The following is a 25404-nucleotide window of genomic DNA, read 5'->3' as shown; positions in this document are numbered from 1 at the left end:
ATAAAGGAATTTAATCTATATCCCTGATGCCATCCTCATATTGATAATAAATCTTTGTCTGACCTGAATAAAAAGAAGAATTTTTTTAGACCATAGTAGTTGAATGAGTATTGCTTCAGCTCTGGCCATGGCAAAGCTGGGGCTGGCACGAAATAAAAACAAATGGGCTTTTTGTTAAATGGATGATAAAAGTTCCCAATATCAAGAACTTTCAGAGGGATCCCAAGATATGATTTCACCTGGATGGGCAAACTCCGCTGAGAACAAGCCCATGGACTGCCTTTAGATTGCTCAAAAATTTTTAGAAGCTTCTGGCCTGGTATGTCAGGGAGACAGGTTCTTTAGGGATCAATGAAAGTTGTTCCAAACCTCACCATTTACTACTGCTCAAGTTAAGAGGAAAGAATTCTAACAATGAATAGAGTAGTACTCACAGTTAATCCAATCCCAATGAAAATACATATCATTCCAATGGTAATATATACACAGCAGCGCCTTCGAGGAAGTGCACTACCCACTGAAGAACTGTAAATTCATGAGAACAAAAAAGGATATTAAGTATGAACATGAAGGTTCTCCATATCATCGTTGTGAGTACTAATTCACAACTTTAGTAACATACATACTTCCATTTATTTCTTCAACTTGAGAGACAAGAACATGCATAATAAGAATGATATTTGGGGGGACTTCCCTGGTGGTCCGGTGGTTTAGAATTCACCTTTCAATGCAGGGGACGTGGGTTCAACCCCTGGTCAGGGAACTAAGAACCCACATACCGCAGGGCAATTAAGCCCTCGAGCCAGAACTAGAGCAGTCTCCAAACTGCAACAAGAGAAGCCTGCTCCCTGCAACTAGAGAAAGCCCATGCACCACAACAAAGAGCTTGCAGGCAGCAACGAAGACCCAGCGCAACCAAAATAAAAATGATAAAAAAGAATGATATTTTTAATGAGCTATCTAAATCATAATTAGTGAGTTTGTGTGTGAGTCGTAGTTTTAAACAAAATTCAAGTTTTGGTCATTGACAATATCCACAAAAACCCACAATAGTCAACAATGATTTTCCAAGATAAAATTTTATTTCCAAAAAACTCTATTTCAGAATGGAAAATAGGTGCTATCTTAAAAATAGCATTTGATTCTCTTACATTTATAACTATTGGCATATATTTAGTGTAGAAAATAAGAATAAAAAGGAAAATTACCTATAATTCCACTACCATGAATACCACTGAACATTTTGCCTATTTTTCTACAGCCATCTTTTCTAACTTACCAATTTAGCATAAGCATTTTCTTACATCATTAGGTATTCTCAAAGTAGAATTCTGAAAGATGAATATAACATAACCTAATGAATTCCCTACTATTGGACACTTAGCATTTTCCTTCTTGTAAATAACGCCAGCTAAGCTTCCTTGGTGGCTCAGCTGGTAAAGAATCCACCTGCAACGTGGGAGACCTGGGTTCAATCCCTGGGTTGGGAAGATCCCCTGGAGAAGGGAACAGCTACCCACTCCAGTATTCTGGCTGGAGAATTTCATGGACTGTATAGTTGATGGGGTCACAAAGAGTCGGACATGACTGAGTTACTTTCACAAGCAACATCTAAGATCATTCTGCTTTTTAAAAAGTGGAAGTAGAGGTGATTTACAATGTTTTTTTTTTTTTAATTTCTGCTGTCCAACAAAATGACTCAATTTTACATATATACATGTATATATATAAAAATTCTTTACCTTCTTTTCCATATGGTTTGTCACAGGACATTGCCTATAGTTCTCTGTGCTGCATAGTTGGGCCTTGTTGTTTACCCATTCTATATATACCAGCTTGCATACGCTGACCCCAAACTCCTAATCTATTTATTCCCTATCCCACCACTATGGCAACCAACACACACTCCCAGCAACAGTGGAGGAGGGCTCCCTTTTCTCCACTCCTCTCCACTATTTGTTATTTGCAGAATTTTTGACGATTTCCATTCTGAGCGGTGTGAGATGGGACCTCACTGTAGTTTTGCTTGCATTCCCCTAATAATTAGCCATGCTGAACATCTTAGAATGTGCTTTTCGGCACATGTGTATGTCTTTGGAAAATGCCTGTTTAGGTCTTTTGCCCATTTTTCAATTGGGTTGTTTGTTTTGTTGCTGTTGAGCTGTTTGCATATTTTGAAAATTTAGCTCGTCAGTCACATCATTTGCAAGTTATTTTCTCCCAGCCAAGAGTTTTTCTTTTCATTTTCCTAATGGTTCTTTTGCTGTACAAAAGCTCGTAAGTTTCATTAGGCCCATTTGTTTATTTTTGCTCTTATTTCTATTGCCTTGGGAGACTGACCTAAGAAAATATTGGTACAATTTATACTGGAGGATGTTTGTTTTGCCTATGTTCTCTTCTAGGAGTTTTATGGTGTCATGTCTAATGTTTAAGTCTTTAAGTCATTTTGAGGTTATTTTTGCATATGGTTTGACAGTGTTTCTAATTTCATTAGAGATGTAGCTGTTCAACTTTCCCAATACCCCCTGCTGGAGAGACTGTTTTTTCCCTATTGTATATTTTTGCTTCCTTTGTTGAAGATGAATTGACCATAGGTGTGTGGATTTGTTTAGGGGCTCTCTATTCTGTTTCATTGATCCATATATGTTTTTGTGTCAATATCATGCTGTTTTGATTACTGTAGTTTTGTAGTGTAGTCTGAAGTCTGGGAGCATTATGCCTTCAACTTTGTTCTTTTTCTTCAGGATTGCTTTGGCAATTCTGGGTCCTTTATGATTCCATATGAATGTAAGAATTATTTGTCCTAGTTCTGTGAAAACGGTCATGAGTAATTTGATAAGGATCTCTTTAAATCTGTATATCGCTTTGGGTAGTATGGCCATTTTAATAATACTAATTTTTTGCATTGTTAGAATTAGGATTACAAAATTAGAGATTAAACTTTTAAAAAATCTTAAATACATATGCAAGAAGCCTATGGGAAATTCATAAAATATATCTCTCAACTGAAATTCTAAATGCAATGGTTTCCTGTTCTCTCTACTTCTAATTAAAAAAAAAAATTTCAGAGTAGTAAAAGTATAGCAAAGGACAAAAAGCCAAACTAGTACCTTCTCCTTTCCTAAACAAACATACATTAACACATATCATATATCACATATTGTGTTAGTGGATGATATTGTTGTTGCTCAGTTGCCCTGTTGTGTCTGACTCTTTGGGACCCCATGGACTGCAACACACCAGGCCTCTCTGTCCCTCACCATCTCCTGAAGTTTGCCCAAGTTCATGTCCATTGCACCAGTGATGCCATCCAGCCATCTCACCTTCTGATGCCCTCTTCTCCTTCTGCCCTCAGTCTGTCCCAACATCAGGGAATTTTCCAATGAGATGACTGTTTGCATCAGGTGACCAAAATACTGGAGTTTCAGCTTCAGCATCAGTCCTTCCAATGAATATTCAGGGTTGATTTCTTTTAAAATTGACTTGTTTGATCTCCTTGCTGTCCAAGGGACTCTCAAGAATCTTCTCCAGCACCACAGTTGGAACGCATCAATTCTTTGGCTCTCTGCCTTCTTTATGGTCCAGCTCTCACAACCACACAAGGCCACTGGGAAGACTATAGCCTTGATTATACGGACCTTTGTCAGCAGAGTAATGTCTCTGCTTTTCAGCACACTGTCTAGGTTTGTCATAGCTTTCCTGCCAAGAAGCAATCGTCTTCTGTTTTCATGACTGCAGTCACCATCTGCAGTGATTTTAGAGCCCAACAGGAGGAAATTTGTTATTATTTCCACCTTTCCCTTTTCTATTAAGTAATGCAGCTGGATGCCATGATCTTCATTTTTTTAATATCTAGTTTTAATCTGGCTCTTTAACTCTCCTCCTTCACCCTCATCAAGAGGCTCTTTAGTTCCTCTTTGCTTTCTGCCATTTGAGTGGTATCATCCTCATATCTGAGGTTGGTGATGTTCCTCCCACCTATCTTGATTCCAGCTTGTAACTCATCCAGCCCGGCATTTCTCATTTTGTCCTCAGTGAACAGGTTAAACAGGGTGACAGCAGACAGCCCTATATATATATATATAAAATTATCTGATTTGTCTGTGTACAGCCAGTGTCAACATTATACCTACCACATGGTAAATTACTCATAGAATGTCTATTGAATAAATGAAATATAGAAATGCATCACTTACTAGGCATAATTTAGGAGTGTGCTATTCCAAAAAGGTTACTTTTACATAACAGAAAAGTAACTTCCTTTAAGTCCCAAATCTTTTTTTAAAATTGATGAATATTGTTGCAAATATGTATCATGAAAATTCCTGAATACTTGAACCAAAATGGAAACATCTGGATGGCCTGGGAGTCGGGGGTGGTTATCATTAATTGTGGTAGTATGCAGCCTATTATCTGGAGTTAATAGGGAATCTGTGATTCACTCTCTGTATGTTATATTTAACTTTGACTACTTTTAATAACCATGTGTGCATTTGGTGATTTCTCCTGTGTTATATATCACCGCTGGCCATCATTTCTCATTTACCTAAGTATCTGCCTCTGGCGGTCTAATCTACAATGGAAGTGAAAGTGAAAGTGGCTCAGTTGTGTCTGATTTTTTGTGACCCCATGGGCTATACAGTCCATAGAATTCTCCCGGCCAGAATACTGGAGTGGGTAGCCTTTCCCTTCTCCAGGGGATCTTCCCAACCCAGGGATAGAACCCAGATCTCCCGCATTGCGGGCAGGTTCTTTACCAGCGGAGCCACAAGGGAAGCCAAATCTACCATGGATTAGAAGGCAACTGAATTTACTAGAATAAGTCAAAAGTTTCTAAGTGAATACTATAGCAGCTTTCCTATGAGGCAAAGGAACACACTTTTGTGTTTAAAGTGTGTTTAGAAACACACTTTAGTTTTCTAATACTTAGAAAACCCATGCTCATTTTTCATCACTCAACATAAACAGTTTCTACCTCTGGAAAATCTTCACAGGAAATAATTTACCGCTACTTTACAACCCAAATGCCATCTTATCACAAGGAAAGGCAATGACCAAAAACACCTATTGCATGGATAATAAAATCTCTTATACATTTAATACAAATGTGGTATCTGTATGTAACACATAATATTGTTTGGCAAGTGTTAAAACTTTTTACACATACATGTGTTTGCTTCTGTGACTTGTTTTTTCCCCCTTGATACGCTACATGACTTTTCCATATTCACATGCAGAAATTTAATTCATTCATTTTCACAACTATCTTCCATTACACACACACACACACACACACCGAGCTTGCTCATTCTTCTTGCTGATGGACAGTCAGGGACTTGAAATTTTTTTTTTTTTTTTTGCTATTATAACAAGACTGTTTCAAACACACTCTAAATGTTTCCTTATGTAAATATGCAGGAATTTATCAAACATATACCTAGGAATGGAATTGCTGGGTTGTACTGTAGACATATCTTTACTTTTAACAAATGCCAAATTTATATCTCCACTGACACTATATGAGAACTTCCATTGTTCTACCTATATCCTCATTAACACTTCAACCCTTGGTAATGTTCTCAGGTTTGAGAATTTCATGAGTGTGAATGGTATTTCATTGTGGATTTATTACGTATTAATATATAACTAGTTTGTAGCAAGGTTGGACATCTTCTCATATGCAGGTTGACTACTGATTTTTTTCTATTAATTGCTTGTTCATACCTATTGTCTCTTTGTCTTGGGCTGTATTTAGATAATTCATAGATGATACTTATATAGTCTGCATACTATTCCATTCAGCTATATATACCACACATATCTTTTTTTAAAGGATTTTTTAATATGGACTATTTTTAAAGTTTTTATTGAATCTGTTACAATAGTGCTTCTGTTTTGGGTTTTGTTTTTTTGGCCATGAAGCATGTGAGGTCTTAGCTCCCTGACCTGTGATTGAACCCACAGCCCCTGCACTGGAAGGCGAAGTCTTAGCCACTGGACTGCCAGGGAAGTCCCTATACATATCTTCTTATAGTCTATTTTTACAAATTCAGCTTTAATAACGTATTTTGATATGAGTATTTACTAGTGATACCAATGCAATACAAAGTACTTCTAATATAGTCAAAACTACCAATCTTTTCCTTTAAGGTTTGTACTTTTTTAGGAAATTCTTTTCTACTTCTGTCATAAAAATATTTTTCTACCTTTTCTTCTAAAAGTATTACAATTTTGCTTTTTGCATCGCCAGCTACAAATTGGCACTTGCCAGCTACCTCTACAAGGATTAAATCATGAGCTGCTGCAGCTTACTGACCTTCAACACTCCCTGAAAGGGGTTCAGGGTTCTTGGCCTTTTGGCTAAGATCAAGTGGTGGCTCAGAGGGAAAGCGTCTGTCTATAATGTGGGAAACCTGGGTTCGATCCCTAGGTCAGGAAGTTCTCTGGAGAAGGAAACGGCAACCCACTCCAATACTCTTGCCTAGAAAATCCCATGGACGGAGAAGCCTGGTGTCCGTGGGGTAGTGAAGAGTTGGACACAACTGAGCGACTTCACCTTTCTTTCTTTCAGGAATAAGACACTTCGTTCTCTGAGAAAATCTGGCAGAGCAGGTCTTCAGATAGATCTTTTCAGGAGAAGATTTTATGAGCCCAATTCTTGCAGCTCTTCATTTCTAGAAAAGCACTAATGTCTACTCCTCTTATGTCTACTAGTGGTAGTAAGAGTCACTAGTAGCAACTAATGACTTCAGAAGACCAGTAGCAATCTTCTGCAAAAAATTGGTGCTTGATTGCATGTACTCCCCCTTCACCAAAATCACAGATATATTGACCTTCCTCCCTACCTCTCTGGAGCAGTATCTATCCCTGATAAAACTTAACTCCCAACTCTCACACTGTGCCTTATTTTTTAGTTGGCACCATTTATGTTGATTGTCAAGAGCATAGTTCTTATAATTATTCATTTTTATTTTACATGTATCAAAGTTAGATTACTTGTTGCACACAAGTTTGGAATTTATATTTCCAATGAAGTGACCATAATGATAATAATACCCTAAAGCATATGAGATAATTAAGGTATATGCTAAAATGCTATAACAGAGAAATCTAGAAAACAGTAGCTTTATTTCTCTTGCACATAAGAATTCAAAGCTAAATGTACACCCAAGGGCTAGTAAACAATTCTGTTCCATGACTGCCACTCACTCAATATGGTAACAAACGTCCTGCTGCAGTTGCCTTCTTCAAGCAACTGGAAGAAGGGAGTAAAAAGCAGGACAAGCAGGTTTTGTCTTTAAATAGAGTTCCAGGAAGATGTAGTCATCACTTTTGTTCATATTCCATGGTCCTCAACACAAACACATGGTCACAACCATCTGCAAGAGAGGTTAGGAAGTGGAGTCTCTAGCTGAGCAGCCATGAAGACTGACAGTTCCACGGCAAGGGAGGAAAGAACAGCAGTCTCTGCTATCTGACCGAGTATTACTATTGCTCTTTTACTGTTGGTTAGTGTTTGCCTGGTATATCTTTCCTTTTGGTTAGTGTTTCACAGTTTCACTTTTTACTTTTATTCTATGTTCTCATATTTTATGCGTTTCATCTTCAAATTGCATATAGATGTACTTAAATCTAGTCTGATAATTTCTCATGTTTAATAAGTTTATATATATTCTGACAACTAATATACATTGATTATTTCTTCTTATTTTGGTTTTCTACTCTCTGTTTTCTTTGCCCTCCATCCCCTTTTCTAGATTTCTTTTGGATTGACTCTGATGCTCTTTGGAGAAAGCAATGGCACCCCACTCCAGTACTCTTGCCTGGAAAATGCCATGGACAGAGGAGCCCGGTGGGCTGCAGTCCATGGGGTTGCGAAGAGTTGGACACCACTGAGCGACTTCACTTTCACTTCACTTTCATGCGTTGGAGAAGGGAATGGCACCCCACTCCGGTGTTCTTGCCTGGAGAATCCCAGGGACAGGGGAGCCTGGTGGGCTGCCGTCTATGGGATTGCACAAAGTCGGACATGACTGAAGCGACTTAGCAGCAGCAGCAGCTGATGTTCTTATTCCATTTGCTACCTACTGTTTTGAATTTTAATGATGTATCAGTTCAGTTCAGTCCAGTCGCTCAGTCATGTCCGACTCTTTGTGACCCCATGAATCGCAGCACGACAAGCCTCCCTGTCCATTACCAACTCCCGGAGTTCATTCAAACTCATGTCCATCTAGTCGGTGATGCCATCCAGCCATCTCATCCTCTGTCGTCCCCTTCTCCTCCTGCCCCCAATCCCTCCCAGCATCAGGGTGTTTTCAAATGAGTCAACTCTTCACATGAGGTGGCCAACACACTGGAGTTTCAGCTTTAGCATCAGTCCTTCCAATGAACACCCAGGACTGATCTCCTTTAGGATGGACTGGTTGGACCTTGCAGTCCAAGGGACTCTCAAGAGTCTTCTCCAACACCACAGTTCAAAAGCATCAATTCTTTGGCGCTCAGCTTTCTTCACAGTCCAACACTCACATCTATACATAACCACTGGAAAAACCATAGCCTTGACTAGATAGACCTCTGTTGGCAAAGTAATGTCTCTGCTTTTCAATAAGCTATCTAGGTTGATCATAACTTTTCTTCCAAGGAGTAAGCGTCTTTTAATTTCATGGCTGCAGTCACCATCTGCAGTGATTTTGGAGCCCCCCAAAATAAAGTCTGACACTGTTTCCACTGTTTCCCCATCTATTTGCCATGCAGTGATGGGACCAGATGCCATGATCTTCGTTTTCTGAATGTTGAGCTTTAAGCCAACTTTTTCACTCTCTTCTTTCACTTTCATCAAGGGGCTTTTTAGTTCCTCTTCACTTTCTGCCAGAAGGGTGGTGTCATCTACATATCTGAGGTTATTGATATTACTCCTGGCAATCTTGATTCCAGGTTGTGCTTCCTCCAGCCCAGCGTTTCTCATGATGTACTCTGCATAGAAGTTAAATAAGCAGGGTGACAATATACAGCCTTGATGTACTCCTTTTCCTATCTGGAACCAGTCTGTTGTTCCACGTCCAGTTCTAACTGTTGCTTCCTGACCTGCATATAGGTTTCTCCAGAGGCAGGTCAGGTGGTCTGGAATTCCCATCTCTTTCAGAATTTTCCACAATTTCTTGTGATCCACACAGTCAAAGGCTTTGGCATAGTCAATAAAGCAGAAATAGATGTTTTTCTGGAACTCTCTTGCTTTTTGACAATCTAGCGGATGTTGGCAATCTAAAATAGCTTGAACATCTGGAAGTTCACGGTTCACATATTGCTGAAGCCTGGCTTGGAGAATTTTGAGCATTACTTTACTAGCATGTGAGATGAGTGCAATTGTGCGGTAGTTTGAGCATTCTTTGGCATTGCCTTTCTTTGGGATTGGAATGAAAATTGACCTTTTCCAGTCCTGTGGCCACTGCTGAGTTTTCCAAATTTGCTGGCATAATGATGTATATTTCTATTTAATTAGCAGTGGAACTTAAATTTTAATATGTACACCGTTTAAAAACTAAAATCATTTGAAAAATCTATCTTTCCAACAAACGCCAGGATCTTAGCTTTAACTCTAAATACTCCACTCCTATGTTATGTTTTTGTTCTTCAATAGGTCAGTTCAATTCTATTTTTGTTTCTCCAAATTTGTTAGCATTAACAGTATTTCTGTTATTGTTTTCTTATAATTTTATTATTTATTTTTATTAAACAAATAATTTAAATTTATTGAATTAATAAATTAAATCTATTAAATAAAATTATTAAATAAATAAATCTATTAAATAAAAATGAAGATTTTTATTACTTATTTATTTTGGCTGTGCTGGGTGTTTGTTGCTGTGTGGGTTTTTTCTCCAGCTCTGGCAAGCAGGGGCCACTCTCCAATTGCGTGGTGCAGGCTTCTCAATGCGGGGGGCTGGCCTGTTACAGAGCAGGGCTCCAGGGCGTGAGGGCTTCAGTTCTTACAGCGCATGGGCTTAGTTGCTCCACGGCAGGTGGGATTCTCCCCGACCAGGGATCGAACCCACGTCTCCTGCAACTGACAGGTGGATTCTCTCCCACTGAGCCATAGGGAAGCCCCTGTTACAGTTTTTTTAATTTATTCATTTTGGCTGCGCTAGGTCTTCGCTGCTGCGCACAGGCTGTCTCTAGTCGCAGTGAGCCGGATCTTCGCTCTGGCTGCGCTGTGCAAACTTCTCACTGCCTGGCTTCCCCTGTGCTGGAGGACAGTCTCTCTGGCGTGGGGCTTCAGCATATGCCAGGCGTGCGCTCAGTAGCTGGGCTCACGGCCTCCAGAGCACAGGCTCAGTGCCGTTAGCGCTGGGACTTATTTGCCTCCCGGCATGTGGAGAAGGAAACGGCAACCCACTCCAGTATCCTTGCCTGGAAATTCCCATGGACAGAGGAGCCTGGCAGGCTACACACCATAGGGTCGCAAAGAGTCGACACGACTAAGCGACTTCACTCAATCACTCACTCACTCACTCACTCACTCACTCACTCACTCAACGTGGGATCTTCGTTCCCAGATCAGGGATCAAACCTGTGTCCCCTGCACTGGGAGGTGGATTCTTAACCCCTGGGCCTCCCGGGAAGTCCCATTGTTACTGTGTTTGCTATTTTACAGTCAGTGCTTCTGACGAATGTTTAGCATTTCTTGGCTCATACTTTCTTTACTCTTGCAGTGCAGAAATGTCTTCAAGGATAGTTTCCCTGAGTTCATCTTTCATCAGTCTCTTTAGTGAGGGTATCAGAACGGTAACCACTCTGTTTTGGTTTTTACTGCTGGCGGGAATCTGCCTGCAACGTGGGAGACCCGGGTTCCATCCCTGGGTTGGGAAGATAGTTCTGACTGGTTAGTTAGCTCTGCATTTGCCAATATCTTTTTTTAAACTTCATTAGCCTGTGATGGTTTAGATAGGTCTACAACAACAGTTTGACAGTTGATTTCTCTTAGAACTTTGAAGTATTTTTAAACTTTTTGGCTTCCCTTGTTGCTATTGAGAGGCTTGCTGCCAGAACTATCTTTTTCACACTAAAAATCTGCCTTTTCTGTCTCTGCTTTTAAAACCCTCTATTTATCTTAGTTGTCTGAAATTTCACTATAACTCATTTATTTATTCTGCTTGGGGTTCATTGTGCTTTTTGAATCTATGGGATCATATCTATCATATCTCTGAAAATCCTAAGGGATTATCTCTTCAAAATACCTCTATCCCATTCTCTACTTTTTCCTTCTAAATTAGAAATATATCAGATGTTCTTACCTATGTTCCTTTTAATTTTATTTTTATATTTCTCTCTGATGGATTCTAGGTAATTTACTTAATTCTGTCTTCCAATCCACAGCTTCATCTGTCAAATTAATCTGATCTGCTGTTTAGCTTGTTCTACTGTATTTTCACTTCTGTAACTTTTAATTTCTACAAGTTTCGTTGTGTTTTTAAAAGCTTGCCTGCTTATTGTTTGGGTTAATTATTTTTTTTTGTTTTAGACAAATGTCGACTCAAAAGCCGTTATAAGAAACAATACAGAGAGATCTCATTTGTTCTCTAACCAGTTTCCCCAATGGCAACATTTATACGATATTATAACCAATATATTGACAGTAATACAATCCACTGATATTCATATTTCCTATTTTATTTATATTCATGTGTGTGTCAGCACTGAAATCAGATTGATTATATTATATTCTTTGCAGCCAAAGATGGAGACGCTCTACAGAGTCAGCCCAAACAAGACCAGGAGCTGACTGTGGCTCAGATCATGAACTCCATATTGCAAAATTCAGACAAAGTGAAGAAAGTAGGGAAAACCACTAGGCCATTCAAGTATAACCTAAATCAAATCCCTTATGATTATACAGTGGAAGTGACAAACACATTCAAGGGATTAGCTCTGACAGAGTGCCTGATGAACTATGGACAGAGGTTCATAACATGGTATAGGAGGCTGTGATCAAAACCACGCCAAGAAAAAGAAATGCAACAGGCAAAATGGCTGTCTGGGGAGGCCTTACAAATAACTGAGAGAAGAAGAGAAGTGAAACACACAGGAGAAAAGGAAAGATAGGCCCATGTGAATGCTGAGTTCCAAAGAACAACAAGGAGAGATAAGAAAGCCTTCTTAAGGGAGCAATGCAAAGTAACAGAAAACAATAGAATGGGAAAGACTGTGGACTTCTTCAAGAAAATTAGAGATACCAAGGAACACTTCATGCAAAGAAGGGCACAATAAAAGACAGAAACAGTGGGCTTAACAGAAACAGAAGAGATTAAGAAGAATATATAGAAGAACTGTACAAAAATGGTCTTAATGACCCAGATAACCATGATGGTGTAATCACTCAGCCAAAGCCAGACATCTGAAGTCAAGTAGGCCTTCAAAAGCATCACTACGAATAAAGCTAGTGGAGGAGATGAAATACCAGTGGAGCTATTTCAAATCCTAAAAGATGATGCTGTGAAAGTGCTGCACTCAATATGCCAGCTAGTTTGCTCATTATAATCACATTTGGAGTTTTCAAAAAGTAGCAATACCTGGGCATTTGTATTTTTCAGGAAATTCCAAGATAATTCTAGTGTACTTCTGGATTTTAAAGAGTGATTATAGGTTTTTATATTAAATGATAGTTAGTGATATATAATTCTATTATTTCCTGTGATATATAATTCTTAAGTATAATTAGATGCATATATACAGTGATATATAATTCCATGATTTAATTCAAGATATTAAAATGAATAATAGTTACATAATCACTATAGTGAAAGATATTTATCCATTTTCACAATCAATAGCCAAACAAAAAATAAAAGATAATTACAGTTGCAAGCCGTAATGGAAACATGATTAACCCAATAGCACTGAAGCATGTACATTACCACACGTAAAACAGGTGGCCAGTGCAAGTTCGATGCATGAAGCAGGGCACCCAAAACTGGTGCTCTGGGACAACCCAGAGGGGTGGGGTGGGGAGGGAGCTGCAAGCAGGGTTCCGGATCGGGGGACGCATGTATACCCGAGGCTGATTCAAAAACACCTAAAGCATCACTACGAACAAAGCTAGTGGAGGAGATGAAATACCAGTGGAGCTATTTCAAATCCTAAAAGATGATGCTGTGAAAGTGCTGCACTCAATATGCCAGCTAGTTTGCTCATTATAATTACATTTGGAGTTTGCCAAGTAATTGTCCTCCAGTTAAAATAAATAAACTTTAAAATACCTATATACAATGTCGGGGGTTGAGTAGAGTGATGTGCTAAGCGGAAGGGCATACATGCACACGTTTTCATCCACCCAGCCAGTCTAGGTCTTCTGGTTAGTGCACGCACGCTGTCGCTTCAGTCGTGTCTGACTCTTTGCGACCCCATGGACTGTAGCCCGCCAAGCTCCTCTGTCCATGGAGATTCTCCAGGCCAGAACACTGGAGTGGGCTGCCATGCTCTCCTCCAGGGGGTCTTCCCAGCCCAGGGGTCGAACCGGTGACTTCTATGGCTCCTGCCTTGCAGGCGGATTCTTTTCCATTGAAACACCGGGGAAGCCCTTGATTAGTGCATGTAACCCATTTACGTTTACGTTATCAGTATGTATGATTCTATTACAATTTTAATGGTTTGGGGTTTATTTTTATAGGTCTTTTCCTTCTCTTGTGCTTCCTGCCTTGAAAAACTGCTTTAGCACTTGTAAAGCTGGTTCAGTGATGCTGAATTCCCTTAACTTTTGCTTGTGTGGAAAGCTTTTGACTTCTCTGTCAAATCTGAACTAGAGTCTTGCTGGGTAGAGTATTCTGGGTTGTAGCTTCTTCCCTTTCTTCACTTAAGTATATTGCATCACCAGTCACCTTTAATATCCCTCTTTCCTGGAAGCTTCCTTTCATATTCCCTGTCCCTCCAGTCTGGATTAGGATCTCTTCAGAGCAGAACATGCTAGATGTAACCTTCCAAAGCACTTTATCGTACAACTTTAGCGTAATTGTCTGTTCTCTTCCACATATCCATAAGACAAAGTTCCTTGAAGGCAAGATTATATCTTTATTTTGAGCAGCTAGTACCCAGCACAGGACTGTTGAATTAGTGAATAATTATAAAAGAAAGCACTAACCAGAAAAGTAAAATGATAATTTATGAGAATTTATTGCTGTCGTTTAGTTGCTAAGTCGTCTCTGAGCCCTTTGCAATCCTGCAGACTGTAGCCTGCCAGGCTCCTTCATCCCTGGGATTTCCCAGGCAAGAATACTGGAGTGAGTGGCCATTTCCTTCTCCAGGGGATATTTCTGATCAGGGATCGAACCCATGTCTCCTGCACTAGCAGGCAGATTCTTTATCACTGAGGCACCAGAGAAGCCCCAACTTATGAGAATAAGAGGTTTTAAATTGCTTTTGTTTAAAATGGTAGAAAGAGATCCACACAAAAGTACCTCAGTGATGTAGAAGGAATGATATTCATTGATAATTATCATGGATTAAGTCATCATGTCACTAATCGTAAATCCATTAAAACATTTTCATGGAAAAATGGTCCAGGTTGACATTTCAGAATGCTAGGACTACAACTCCCGTCCAGCATTAGCCACAAGTTGCCTATTCGAAAGAGAAACCTTACCATTAGCTGTTATAGCCTCAGTGATCGTGGGAATAAGAAACAGTGAGATTAAAAAATGTTTCTTGGTCTCGGGATCCCTGGGGGAAGGTACTCCCCCCACTTGTTTTGTGAGATATAAAAATAATGCTAGTTCCATAACAATGATTTAGTAATTTCTATAACAAAAAATAATTTTAGGATATTTGCTATTTGAGTTTAAAAAATAAAAATCTCAGAATCTTACTTCAATAGATGACTCATCATTTTGTTAAGAAAAATATTCAAAGAGAAAAGAAATCTAGATATGACCCGTGAGTGTTCATGTGATAACATGATCTTTCCTCAAATAAGTAATGAATGTCCTAAGTCCTCTCGTGTTCAGCATGTGATTCCAATTCTATACACATTCCTCTAAGAATGACATTTAAGCTGATTTATTTCAAGTAAATTTCTAGGCAAATTGTTCCTTAAGAAAGAGATACAAATTCTTCTTACACTAGAACACAGCCTTGTGGTAGAATATCTAAGCATTCAATGCTTCTTTCTTATTAGCAAAATATTGCCATTGTTCTAAAATCAACCAACCAGGCAAATCACTTGAGCAAAATCATTATCCTTTCTAACAGTTCCTCATTTATAAAATGAGGATAATAATTCCCGCTACCCAGGACTTGTAAAGATTACAAATAGTATATGTGCATACAAAGGAATGATCACCGTGCTTAGCACACAATCTGCTAATCATGAGAAGTCTCTGTTTTTTATTTTCTAAAAGATTTTTTTAAATCTAATTTAATCCTTCTGGTGAGGATGCAATTTAATTGTCTTCATTTTGGGGAAAATATAGGTAACATACAGAAATATGGATTATTCACACACATATTCACACACATGTGTGTTTGGTATGTCCCTGAAGTATCCATTTTCTGTGCACTTATCTGAGGTTATCCACTTTGCTTCACCATGTGCAGACTTATCTTAGACTCAGCTAAGTTAAACATTCAGATGATTAATTTCACAAATAAAAAAAGGAAATATCTGTTCCTTTGAAGCTAGAAATATGCTGTGAAGTTATTCTCATAAGATTATATTTAGCTGGAATCATAGCAAGCAATCATAGCACAAATAAAAGGAGATATTTTGTTACATATGTTCTACTTCTCAGACATTTTTAAATTCTTTCCTCCTATAAACCATTCTTAGAATTACTTTACTCTCAAAATAGATACAATATTTACTTACTTCATTCAAAGGATCACAAAAATTTAACTATGAGTTCATAGTTTTCATTTTAAACATTGAATTACCAAAACATTCCAGTTTAATTTCCTTTGCTTACTTTCCACACATGTAAGTGGAAAACAGTAATTTCTGAATTGAAATTTTATTACCAAAATAGATGTTATGCAGAAAACAGTTAATATAGCTGTCCAGCTGTTCTCCTGGGAACTTAGATTTCAAAATAGTTCTAACTGTTCCCTTACTGATGAGTCGTTTGCTATGCCTAAACTGCTTCTACAAAGTAAACTATGGTTTATGTCGAATACCTGCTTTCCTTCTGGGAATATGGAATTGTGGTATGTGCTATGCAACAGGTGCCTATGTGACCAGCTCAAATTATACCTTGGACATTGAGTCTCCAATAAGCTTCTCTTGTCAAAAACATTTCACATGCGTGTATGCTTAGGCCTGCCTGACTCTAAAAGACCTCACAGACTGTATGCAGCCCACCAGGCTCTTCTGTCCATGGAATTTTCCAGGCAAGAATACTAGAGTGGGTTACCATTTCCTCCTCAGGGGATCTTCCCGACCCAGGGATACAACCCACGTCTCCTGCATTGCAGGCAGATTCTTTACTGCTGAGCCAAAGGGGAAGCCCCCTAGAGCATTTCACATGTTTTGCAACAGTTTACTGATGGAGGAATAAATCCTGTGTGACTCTACTGGGAGAGGACTCTTGAAAGCTTGCTCCTGGTTTCCTCCAGATTTTGCTCCATGTGCCTTTTTTCTTTTGCTGATTTTACTTTGCATGTGTTCACCATAAAGCTGTGAGTACAACTGTATACTAATTCCTACTGCTGCTGCTAAGTTGCTTCAGTCGTGTCCGACTCTGTGCGACCCCATAGACGGCAGCCCACCAGGCTCCTCCGTCCCTAGGATTCTCCAGGCAAGATCACTGGAGTGGGTTGCCATTTCCTTCTCCAGTGCATGAAAGTGAAAAGTGAAACTAAAGTCACTCAGTCGTGTCTGACTCTTAGTGACCCCATGGACGGCAGCCTACCAGGCTCCTCCGTTCATGGGGTTTTCCAGGCAAGAGTACAGGAGTGGGGTGCCATTGCCTTCTCCGAATTCCTACTAGTTCTCCTAAAATGTCAAAAACATTAGGGTGACTTGGCGACTCTCAACACAGATGGCATAAAATGTCTTTAATCAAAATATCTATTTTTTTCCCATTTTTATATTGTCTTTTGTTATTTTTTCCTAGGTACACCATTTAGGAACACAGAGAAATTGAACAATTAAGAGAGAGAAATAATTATAAAAATGTTGCCATCCAATGACCTAATTATTAACGCCCTGAAATCTGGCTTTCTCCTAGATTACAGCCGACTTTAAAAAATATAAAGTTTAGATTATTTAAAACAAATTGTAGCCACTTAGAACATTTGAAAATCCTTACTAGGTTACAGTTAGTTTTTGTAATGTCCACCTTCTTAGAAATTGCTTTACCTTTAGAGAATAGGTTAAGTCCAATCATTTTAATTGAAAAATGGAATATATGAATCAGTTCAAAGATTTTTTTTTAGTTTTGAAAATCATAAACATGTTAACTATGCATACATTCTGAACTATATCTTAAAATCGAAATTGACTTCAGTAAAAATTCTGAACTGTTTAAATTGTTCTCAAATATTTCCCAGTAGTATTGCCAGTGGTACAGAACTTACATTTTTTTGCAGTGTGGGCATTTTGCCAGAGTGTTGAACCTCAATTCCATCCACTGTAAAATAAATGAGAAGAGAGGTTGAAAAGAAAAACAACTGAAAACTATCCAATCTGATAAGCTGTTTTTTTTAGTTCAAATGTTCTCAGGGATCACGACAGAAGCCATCAGCCTTTTCATGTTTATATGAGCTTTCCCCCTCCAATTCATCTCCCCCTCCCTTAAAATAAAGGTTACACTTCCCCTCTGAAACAGTTCCCAAGGTTTTCCCAATTTTCTGATGCAATCTAGGTTTGCTTTACAATGAAAATTGAATGTCATGTCATAATTGGGGTCATTTTACTCAGCTTTATGTCTCAGTCCATTGCCAGAAAATAAAAACATATTTCATGTATCTCCAAAGTTGTTTCTTCTCTGAATATTAATGACTAGCTTTTAAAAATACATGGATATTAAGACTCAATACTAAAATACAATTACTCTATTTATATAGAAAATGCACAAGGTAAATAAATAAAACAAATTAGATACAAGTAGAACTAATGGCCACCTGATGTGAAGAACTGACTCATTTGAAAAGACCCTGATGCTGGGAAAGAGTGAAGGCAGGAGGAAAAGGGGACGACAGAGGATGAGATGGCTGGATGGCATCATCGAATTGATGGACATGAGTTTGAGTAGACCCCGGGAGCTGGTGATGGACAGGGAGGCCTGGCGTGCTGCAGTCCATGGGATCACAAAGAGTCAGACATCACTGAGCTGAACTGAGAATTAATGCGAGGAAACTGCTTTCTGCTTATAGTTGCTTATTCTATGTAAAAAAACAAAAACAAACCAAAAAGACCCTCCTATAAACAACTTTCTTCCAGCTTTCTTCCCTGTGTTGTTTTCAGTCACTCATTGCATGCCCATGGACGGCAGCATGCCAGGCTGCCCTGTCCTTCATTATCTCCTGGACTTTGCTCAGACTCACGTCCATTGAGTCGATGATGCCATCCAACTATCTCATTCTGTATTGCCCTCTTTTCCTCCTGCCTTTAATCTTTCCCGGCGTCAGAGTCTTTTCTAATAATTCAGTTCTTTGCACCAGGTGGCCAAAGTATTGGAGTTTCAGCTTTAGCATCAGTCCTTCCAATGAATATTCAGGACTGATTTCCTTTAGGATGGACTGGTTGGATCTCCTTGCAGTCCAAGGGACTCTTGAGAGTCTACTCCAGCACCACAGTTCAAAAGCATCAATTCTTTGGTGCTCAGCCTTCTTTATGGTCCAACTCTCATCTCTGTACATGACTACTGGAAAAATCATAGCTTCGACTTTATTACCTATATCTTCCCTGTAATATAGGCATAAAGTGGGCTACCTTCCCCACAGTACTGTTATCCAGATGCTTGAAACAGCTTACTGGCATTAAAAGTAGGTTAGTGTGTTTGAAAAGATGTGCAATATAAGTTTAAAATAAGTATTACTAGCACTGACATATATATACTACCATGTGCAAAATAGATAGCTAGTGGGAAGATGCTATGTAGCATGGGGAGATGGTAGGATGGCAATCAAGAGGGAAAGGATACATGTATATATACATATATATACATATATATATCTGGCCAAACTGCCGGCGGCTAGGAGGTTAAAGCATCTGCCTGGAATCTGGGAGACCCGGGTTTGATCCCTGGGTCGGGAAGATCCCCTGGAGAAGGAAATGGCAATCCACACCAGTACTCTTGCCTGGAGAATCCAGGGAAGGAGCCTGGTGGGCTACAGTCCACGGGGTCACAAAGAGTCAGACACGACTGAGTGACTTCACTTCACTTCACACACATATATATGTCTATATCTATACAGATAATTATGACTGATTTTCATTGTTGTATGGTAGAAACCAACACAGCATTGCAAAGCAATTACCCTCCAATTAAAAAATAATTAATAAAAAAGTAACTCTTCATCAAAAAATGTATTTCCTCGGCCACTTTGCTTCTTTTAACAAAGAAAAACTTAAATTTGTTATTTATAAACAGAATTTGCAATGACATTACAAGTTCAACAAGGGTTTCCCTTGTGGTTCCTCTGGTAAAGAATCTGCAGCGCTTTTACCCCCCATCATTTGCTTTCCTACATATCTTCTTGTAAAGGGTACACTTCCTTTACAGAATTCCTTCAGGTACATTAACAGTTTTATCATCAACATAACCTTCCTTTCATTAATATTAATTTTTGTTTATGATTCCGGGTCACTCTTTTTTCTTCAGAACTCTCAAGTTCTAGCTATAGTGGGGCTTCAATAAGTTAGGCATATTCAAATGTTTTCCACACAACAGAAGATAATGTTCAGAAAATATCTGATACATGACTTGTAAAAAATTTTTTAATAATTAACTTCTAAAAAGACAAATAAATCTGAGTTTGGACTTCTTTTTATTCATTTTAATTTCAAACTTTCTGAAAGTTATGTAACTTTGAAATAATCTCCCTCAATCACAGTAGGAATACACAGACCCAAGGTAAATAAACTAGAAATGAAACTTTACATGAATGTTCACTCTTTTCACAATGATTATTTTTCAGTATTTGAGAGAGCTAAACCAAGGCTATAGTTTTTTCAAGCACCGATAACTGTTTCTTTCACTACTTATTTTGTAACGAATTTATTTCAAAGCTTATTATTAATAATAAAAATGCTAAAATTAATGCACTAAAGACATACATAGATTTTTACAGAAATTGGCATAGAACATGAAGAAGTGAAGAATATAGAAATCTTATTAATTACTTTTTATATATTTGTAATTACTTATAGTTGTTGAACTTGTAGTGAAAGTGCAAGTCACTCAGTCATGTCTGACTCTTTGCAATCCCATGGACTATACAGTTCAAGAAATTCTCTAGGCCAGGATACTGGAGTGGGTAGCCTTTCCCTTCTCCAGGGGATCTTCCCAACCCAGGGATCAAACCCAGGTCTCCCGCATTGCAAGCGGATTCTTCACCAGCTGAGCCACAAGGGAAACTCTTGTTGAACTTGTAATGTCATTGCAAATTTTATTTATAAATAACAAATTTAAGTTTTTCTTTGTTAAAAGAAGCAAAGTGGCTGAGGAAGCAATTATGAAACCCCTTAAAGCTGAAAGCTGAAGCTGAAACTCCAATACTTTGGCCACCTGATCCAAAGAACTGACTCATTTGAAAAGACCCTGATGCTGGGAAAGATTAAAGGTGAGAGGAGAAGGGGACAACAGAGGATGAGAAAGTTGGATGGCATCACCAACTAGATGGACATGAGTTTGAGTAAACTCTGGTAATTGGTGATGGACGGGGAGGCCTGGCATGCTGCAGTTCATGGGGTCACAAAGAGTCAGACGTGACTGAGCGACTGAACTGAACTAAGAGAGTAACTCAAAATTCAAGTTTGAAGGCTAATACATTGGCAAAGAAATTCTAGAATTTTTAGATGACCAACCTACAGGAGATTATTTAGTCAGGTTTTATCATTTTAGCACAGATTATGCACGATAAATTTGATTATAACTGACAAACAGCCAAAATTCTGTTGTATAATTAGTAACTTATACAGACAGCAACTTAGCATATCTGGTTTTGTTGTTATCTACAAGAATTCTTTTAAATGTGGCCAACTAAGACTAGAAAAACATGTATTATTAGAAATAACTTTGTCATAATCTATTTGAATGAATGCAAATACCTGTCCTTTTGAAAGGATTTACCACTGCTCTCTTATCTAAAATGCAGCTCTGCACTCTTAAAATTTTACTGCCAAAACCTTGAAGTGTCGATAGAAAAAAATATCTAATTTTTCTTGTATTTAATTGGATAAATTTGATAGGTAACATTGTGTAAATTTAAGGTGTACAGTCTACTACTTTGATACGTTTATATATTATAACATGGCTGTCACTGTAGTGACATTTATCACATTACATAATTATAATAATATTACTGTCTCTATTCATTATAAACTCTGGGAGATAGTGAAGGACAGGGAAGCCTGGCGTGCTGCACTCCATGGGGTCGCAGAGTTGGATACAACTGAGCGACTGAACTACAACAATATTCATTATCCTGTGCTTTATTTAGGTCTCCATGACTTATTTACTAATTGTTACAAGTTTGTACCATGAGTCTTATCCCCCACCTCCCACGTTCTGATATCTTCTGGTACCCACCATTTTCCTGTTTTTACAGGTTCAATTTTTTTCCACTCTGTAACTAAGGGATACCAGGCAGGACTTCTCTTTCGCTGGCTCACTTACCTTGTTCAGCAAATGTGCTCAAGGTCCTCTGTGTTGTCATAAATGGCAGAATATCCTCATTTCTTGTAGTAGTGTTAGTCACTCAGTAGTATCCCAAGGACTATAGCCCGCCAGGCTCCTCTGTCCATGGGATTCTCCAGGCAAGGATACTGGAGTGGGTTGCCATTCCCTTCTCCAAATCATTTCCTGTGGCTGAATAATATTCCATTGTGTATTTTTGTTTGTGCTCACTCACTCAGTCATGTCCAACTCTTTGCGGCCCCGGGGACTGTAGCCCACCAAGGCTCCTCTGTCCATGGAATTTTCCAGGCAAGAATACTGGGGAGGGTTTGCCATTTCCTACTCCAGGGGATCTTCCAGGCCCAGGGATCGAACCCACGTCTCTTGTCTCTCCTGCACTGGCAGGCAGGTTCTTTACCACTAACACCACCTGGTAAGCCCCACATCCTTTTTATCCATTCATCCACTGTGGGTATTTGCATTCTTTCCATATTTTGGCTATTATGAAAATTCTTTTCTATCAGAAGGGTTAAAAGCAACTTCTCTAAAACCCAATTGTTTTTAGTAGAGGTTTTCCAATACTTGGCTTATTTCTAACCATTCTATAATATATAATAGATAACTTAGTTTCATCAAGGTATATTTTTAAATTGATCTTAGGAGGCACATAAGAAAGTAATACTACTAAAAACTAGTCAGCTGATAGTACCCTACTAGATTTTATTTTCTAATGGTTACAACAGACAACTGGGGTCATTTGATCTCTGGGTTGGAAAGATCCCCTGGAGTAAGAAAAGGCAACCCACTCCAGTATTCTGGCCTGGATAACTCCATGGACAGAGGCACTTGGGAGGCTTCAGTCCATGGGATCACAAAGAGTCAGGCCAGCTGAGCAACTGAGCACACACATGTCATTACTTTAAAGTGTGTTCACTGTCACTCTGCTAAGCAACTGAACTATAGAACCCTACGAACGAGTGAAGAAAACCAGAACCTGTCTGACTGGTTCTGAACCTGTCTGACTGGTTCTGAACCTGTACTATATTGGCCCACTTCCGGGCAAAGTTTGAACTCTCATCTATGATAGGTTGTTTTAGATTTCACTGGGAAATGCCAACCCTACCCAGTACGTGGACCTGCCTTCTATCAGTAACGGAAAACACCTGTCCCACACAGATGCAATTAAACTCTCTGCTGGTTAGTTTTCTTAAGAAACTTCTTTATGTTCATGGAGAACTAGTCTGTAATGCTTTTATTCTTCTGGAAAATTATTTTCTAAACAAAGTCCCCCAAAACATTAGTCTGGTTAGACAATCCCCTCAAAACTGTTTTGACATCTTAATATGTTTACACATACTACATAAAACTTCCTCTTGGATCTTAATATTATTTAATTACTTATAAGAAATTAAGTTTAATTAAATTGTAATAATTATTATTTAATGGTTTAACATTATTTAATTATTATTATTTTAACATGTTGTATACTAAAAGTGCTAAAGAATATACCTATAAAAATTCTGCTTAATTTTTTTATCCTAGAAATTCCTTATAATCTTGGAACTCTTTACTCACATAATACTTATCATTATCCTGTAAAATGAGCATTCTGATGAATATGCTTTGGAAAACACAAATTTAGCTTTTCTCAACACTATCCACTGTTCCAGACAGGCTGTTAAATGAATACCGTGAATAGTGTGAATTTCTAGTAAATATAATTTTAGCACTATGGCAGTGTATTATATTACATCATATTATATTATTTGTTATAAATGAAAAATATCATTGAGGACACAGTCCATTATACTTTCAACCCATGGGAATGATTTTCTCTTAGGTCTCAGCATTCCAGTAAAAGTTGCTATGTGAACTTTTCAGAAAACATCACAAATATCTTGTAATAGATCATGTTTTCCTCTTTTCATTAACTATAGAAGGCACACCACTAAAACTCAGTCAAATTTTAACAACTGCACAGGACTGAATATTATGCATACTTATATTCTTATATATGACTTCATCATATTTCTGCCCTATTTTTCACCTCCTTGATTTTGCATGTTTTATTTTTCAGAGCTACTGGACTTTGTAACTTGTTTCAGTTGCTTATGGGCCTTGTAAACCAAGGCTGAAACAAGGTATGGAATAAGTTGATGAATTATCCTATTAGATGAAAGTTTGAAGGACAAAGACTACTACAAAGAATCTAAGATTACTTGTATTGGCATAATAATAACGATGAGGTGAAGTTCTCAAGTGAGAATGGAGAGTTTATTCTTTGTAACCCTCAGCATCATTAGTCTGAAACTCTCAAAGGTAATAGCCACCCTAAAGGTATGTACTGTGTTTTCTTAATCACAAAAACTTTGTTTTCAGGGAATTTTGAAATCATCTTTAAATACCATGGGTGTTAATCCAAAACACCCTTTCCTGCCAAAGACATAAAATTTTTAAATCATAATTACTATGCTAATAAGATTCACATGCTTGCACTGAATGTTAAGTAAGTTACAAGTTCATTTCTGGCTTACATAAAACTTAGTGACTTTCTTCTGAGGGGAAAATATTTAAAACCCAAATATTTTATGCATAAATGTATAAAGTAATGTCACATACATCTATCTAACCTCTTAACTTAGATCATTCTCTAGAGTTCATTTCTAGATGATTCCAAAAGTTAAATATAAAGCTCTGTAACAGTTGTCTTTAATTTTATTTTTGTCTCATTCCCTTATCTATCCTAATATCAGTTTGGCTAATTCTCTCTGAAATTCTTTATGCTATTCATAACCACTGTCATCATTTTTCTGAATAATAAAGCCTAAATATCTTATTTCTTCAGACTTGCCCATATGCAATAAATTATATACATAACATCCCCAAATACATTTTAATTATAAATCTCTGCTTTAGCTTTCCATTACTCTTAAGATAATGTCACTTCAACTAGCCTAGACGCTTCTGTATATACACTAAGAACATTCTGTATTTCCCTGCTGTAGCCTAAATGCTGCTGCTGCTGCTGCTGCTAAGTCGCTTCATTTGTGTCCGACTCTGTGAGACCCCATAGACGGCAGCCCACCAGGCTCCCCCATCCCTGGGATTCTCCAGGCAAGAACACTGCAGTGGGTTGCCATGTCCTTCTCTAATGCATGAAAGTGAAAAGTGAAAGTGAAGTCACTCAGTCCTGTTCAACTCCTAGTGATCCCATGGACTGCAGCCCACCAGGCTCCTCTGTCCATTGGATTTTCCAGCACATAATTCTTGTTTTAACTATCTTTCTCCTGCTATTATTGGAAAATCCCATGAGGGCAGGGACTGTACTTTCCTGTTTCCCAAGCATGTAACCCAGTGTCTGGTACACACTCAATATTTATTTTTGAACAACTGAAGTCAGCTCACTTATAATGTGGTTTATAAGGATTATCCATGTCAAGGATTTGGATAATCCAAGGAAGAACTATGGATGGAGGTTTGGGACATTGTGCAGAAGGTGGTGATCAAAACCATCCCCAAGAAAAAGAAATGCAAAAAGGCAAAATGGCTGTCTGAGGAGGCCTTATAACTAGCTGAGAAA

General features: G+C 38.3%; 1 protein-coding gene across 1 annotated transcript in view; it reads right to left on the bottom strand.

The window, feature by feature from the left end:
• PIP4P2 (phosphatidylinositol-4,5-bisphosphate 4-phosphatase 2) overlaps positions 1–25404 on the bottom strand; it is a 71422-nt gene that overhangs the window by 2137 nt on the left and 43881 nt on the right. The window contains exons 5-6 of the mRNA XM_040261106.1: positions 17560–17612; positions 435–525 (exon numbers count right to left, since the gene is read on the bottom strand). Of these exons, the coding sequence (XP_040117040.1) occupies positions 435–525; positions 17560–17612 (144 nt within the window). The remainder of the gene's footprint in view (positions 1–434; positions 526–17559; positions 17613–25404) is intronic.

This window comes from Oryx dammah, unplaced genomic scaffold (assembly GCF_014754425.2).
Source record: "Oryx dammah isolate SB20612 unplaced genomic scaffold, SCBI_Odam_1.1 HiC_scaffold_19, whole genome shotgun sequence".
Taxonomy (NCBI): domain Eukaryota; kingdom Metazoa; phylum Chordata; class Mammalia; order Artiodactyla; family Bovidae; genus Oryx; species Oryx dammah.
This window is presented reverse-complemented; position numbering and strand designations above follow the sequence as displayed.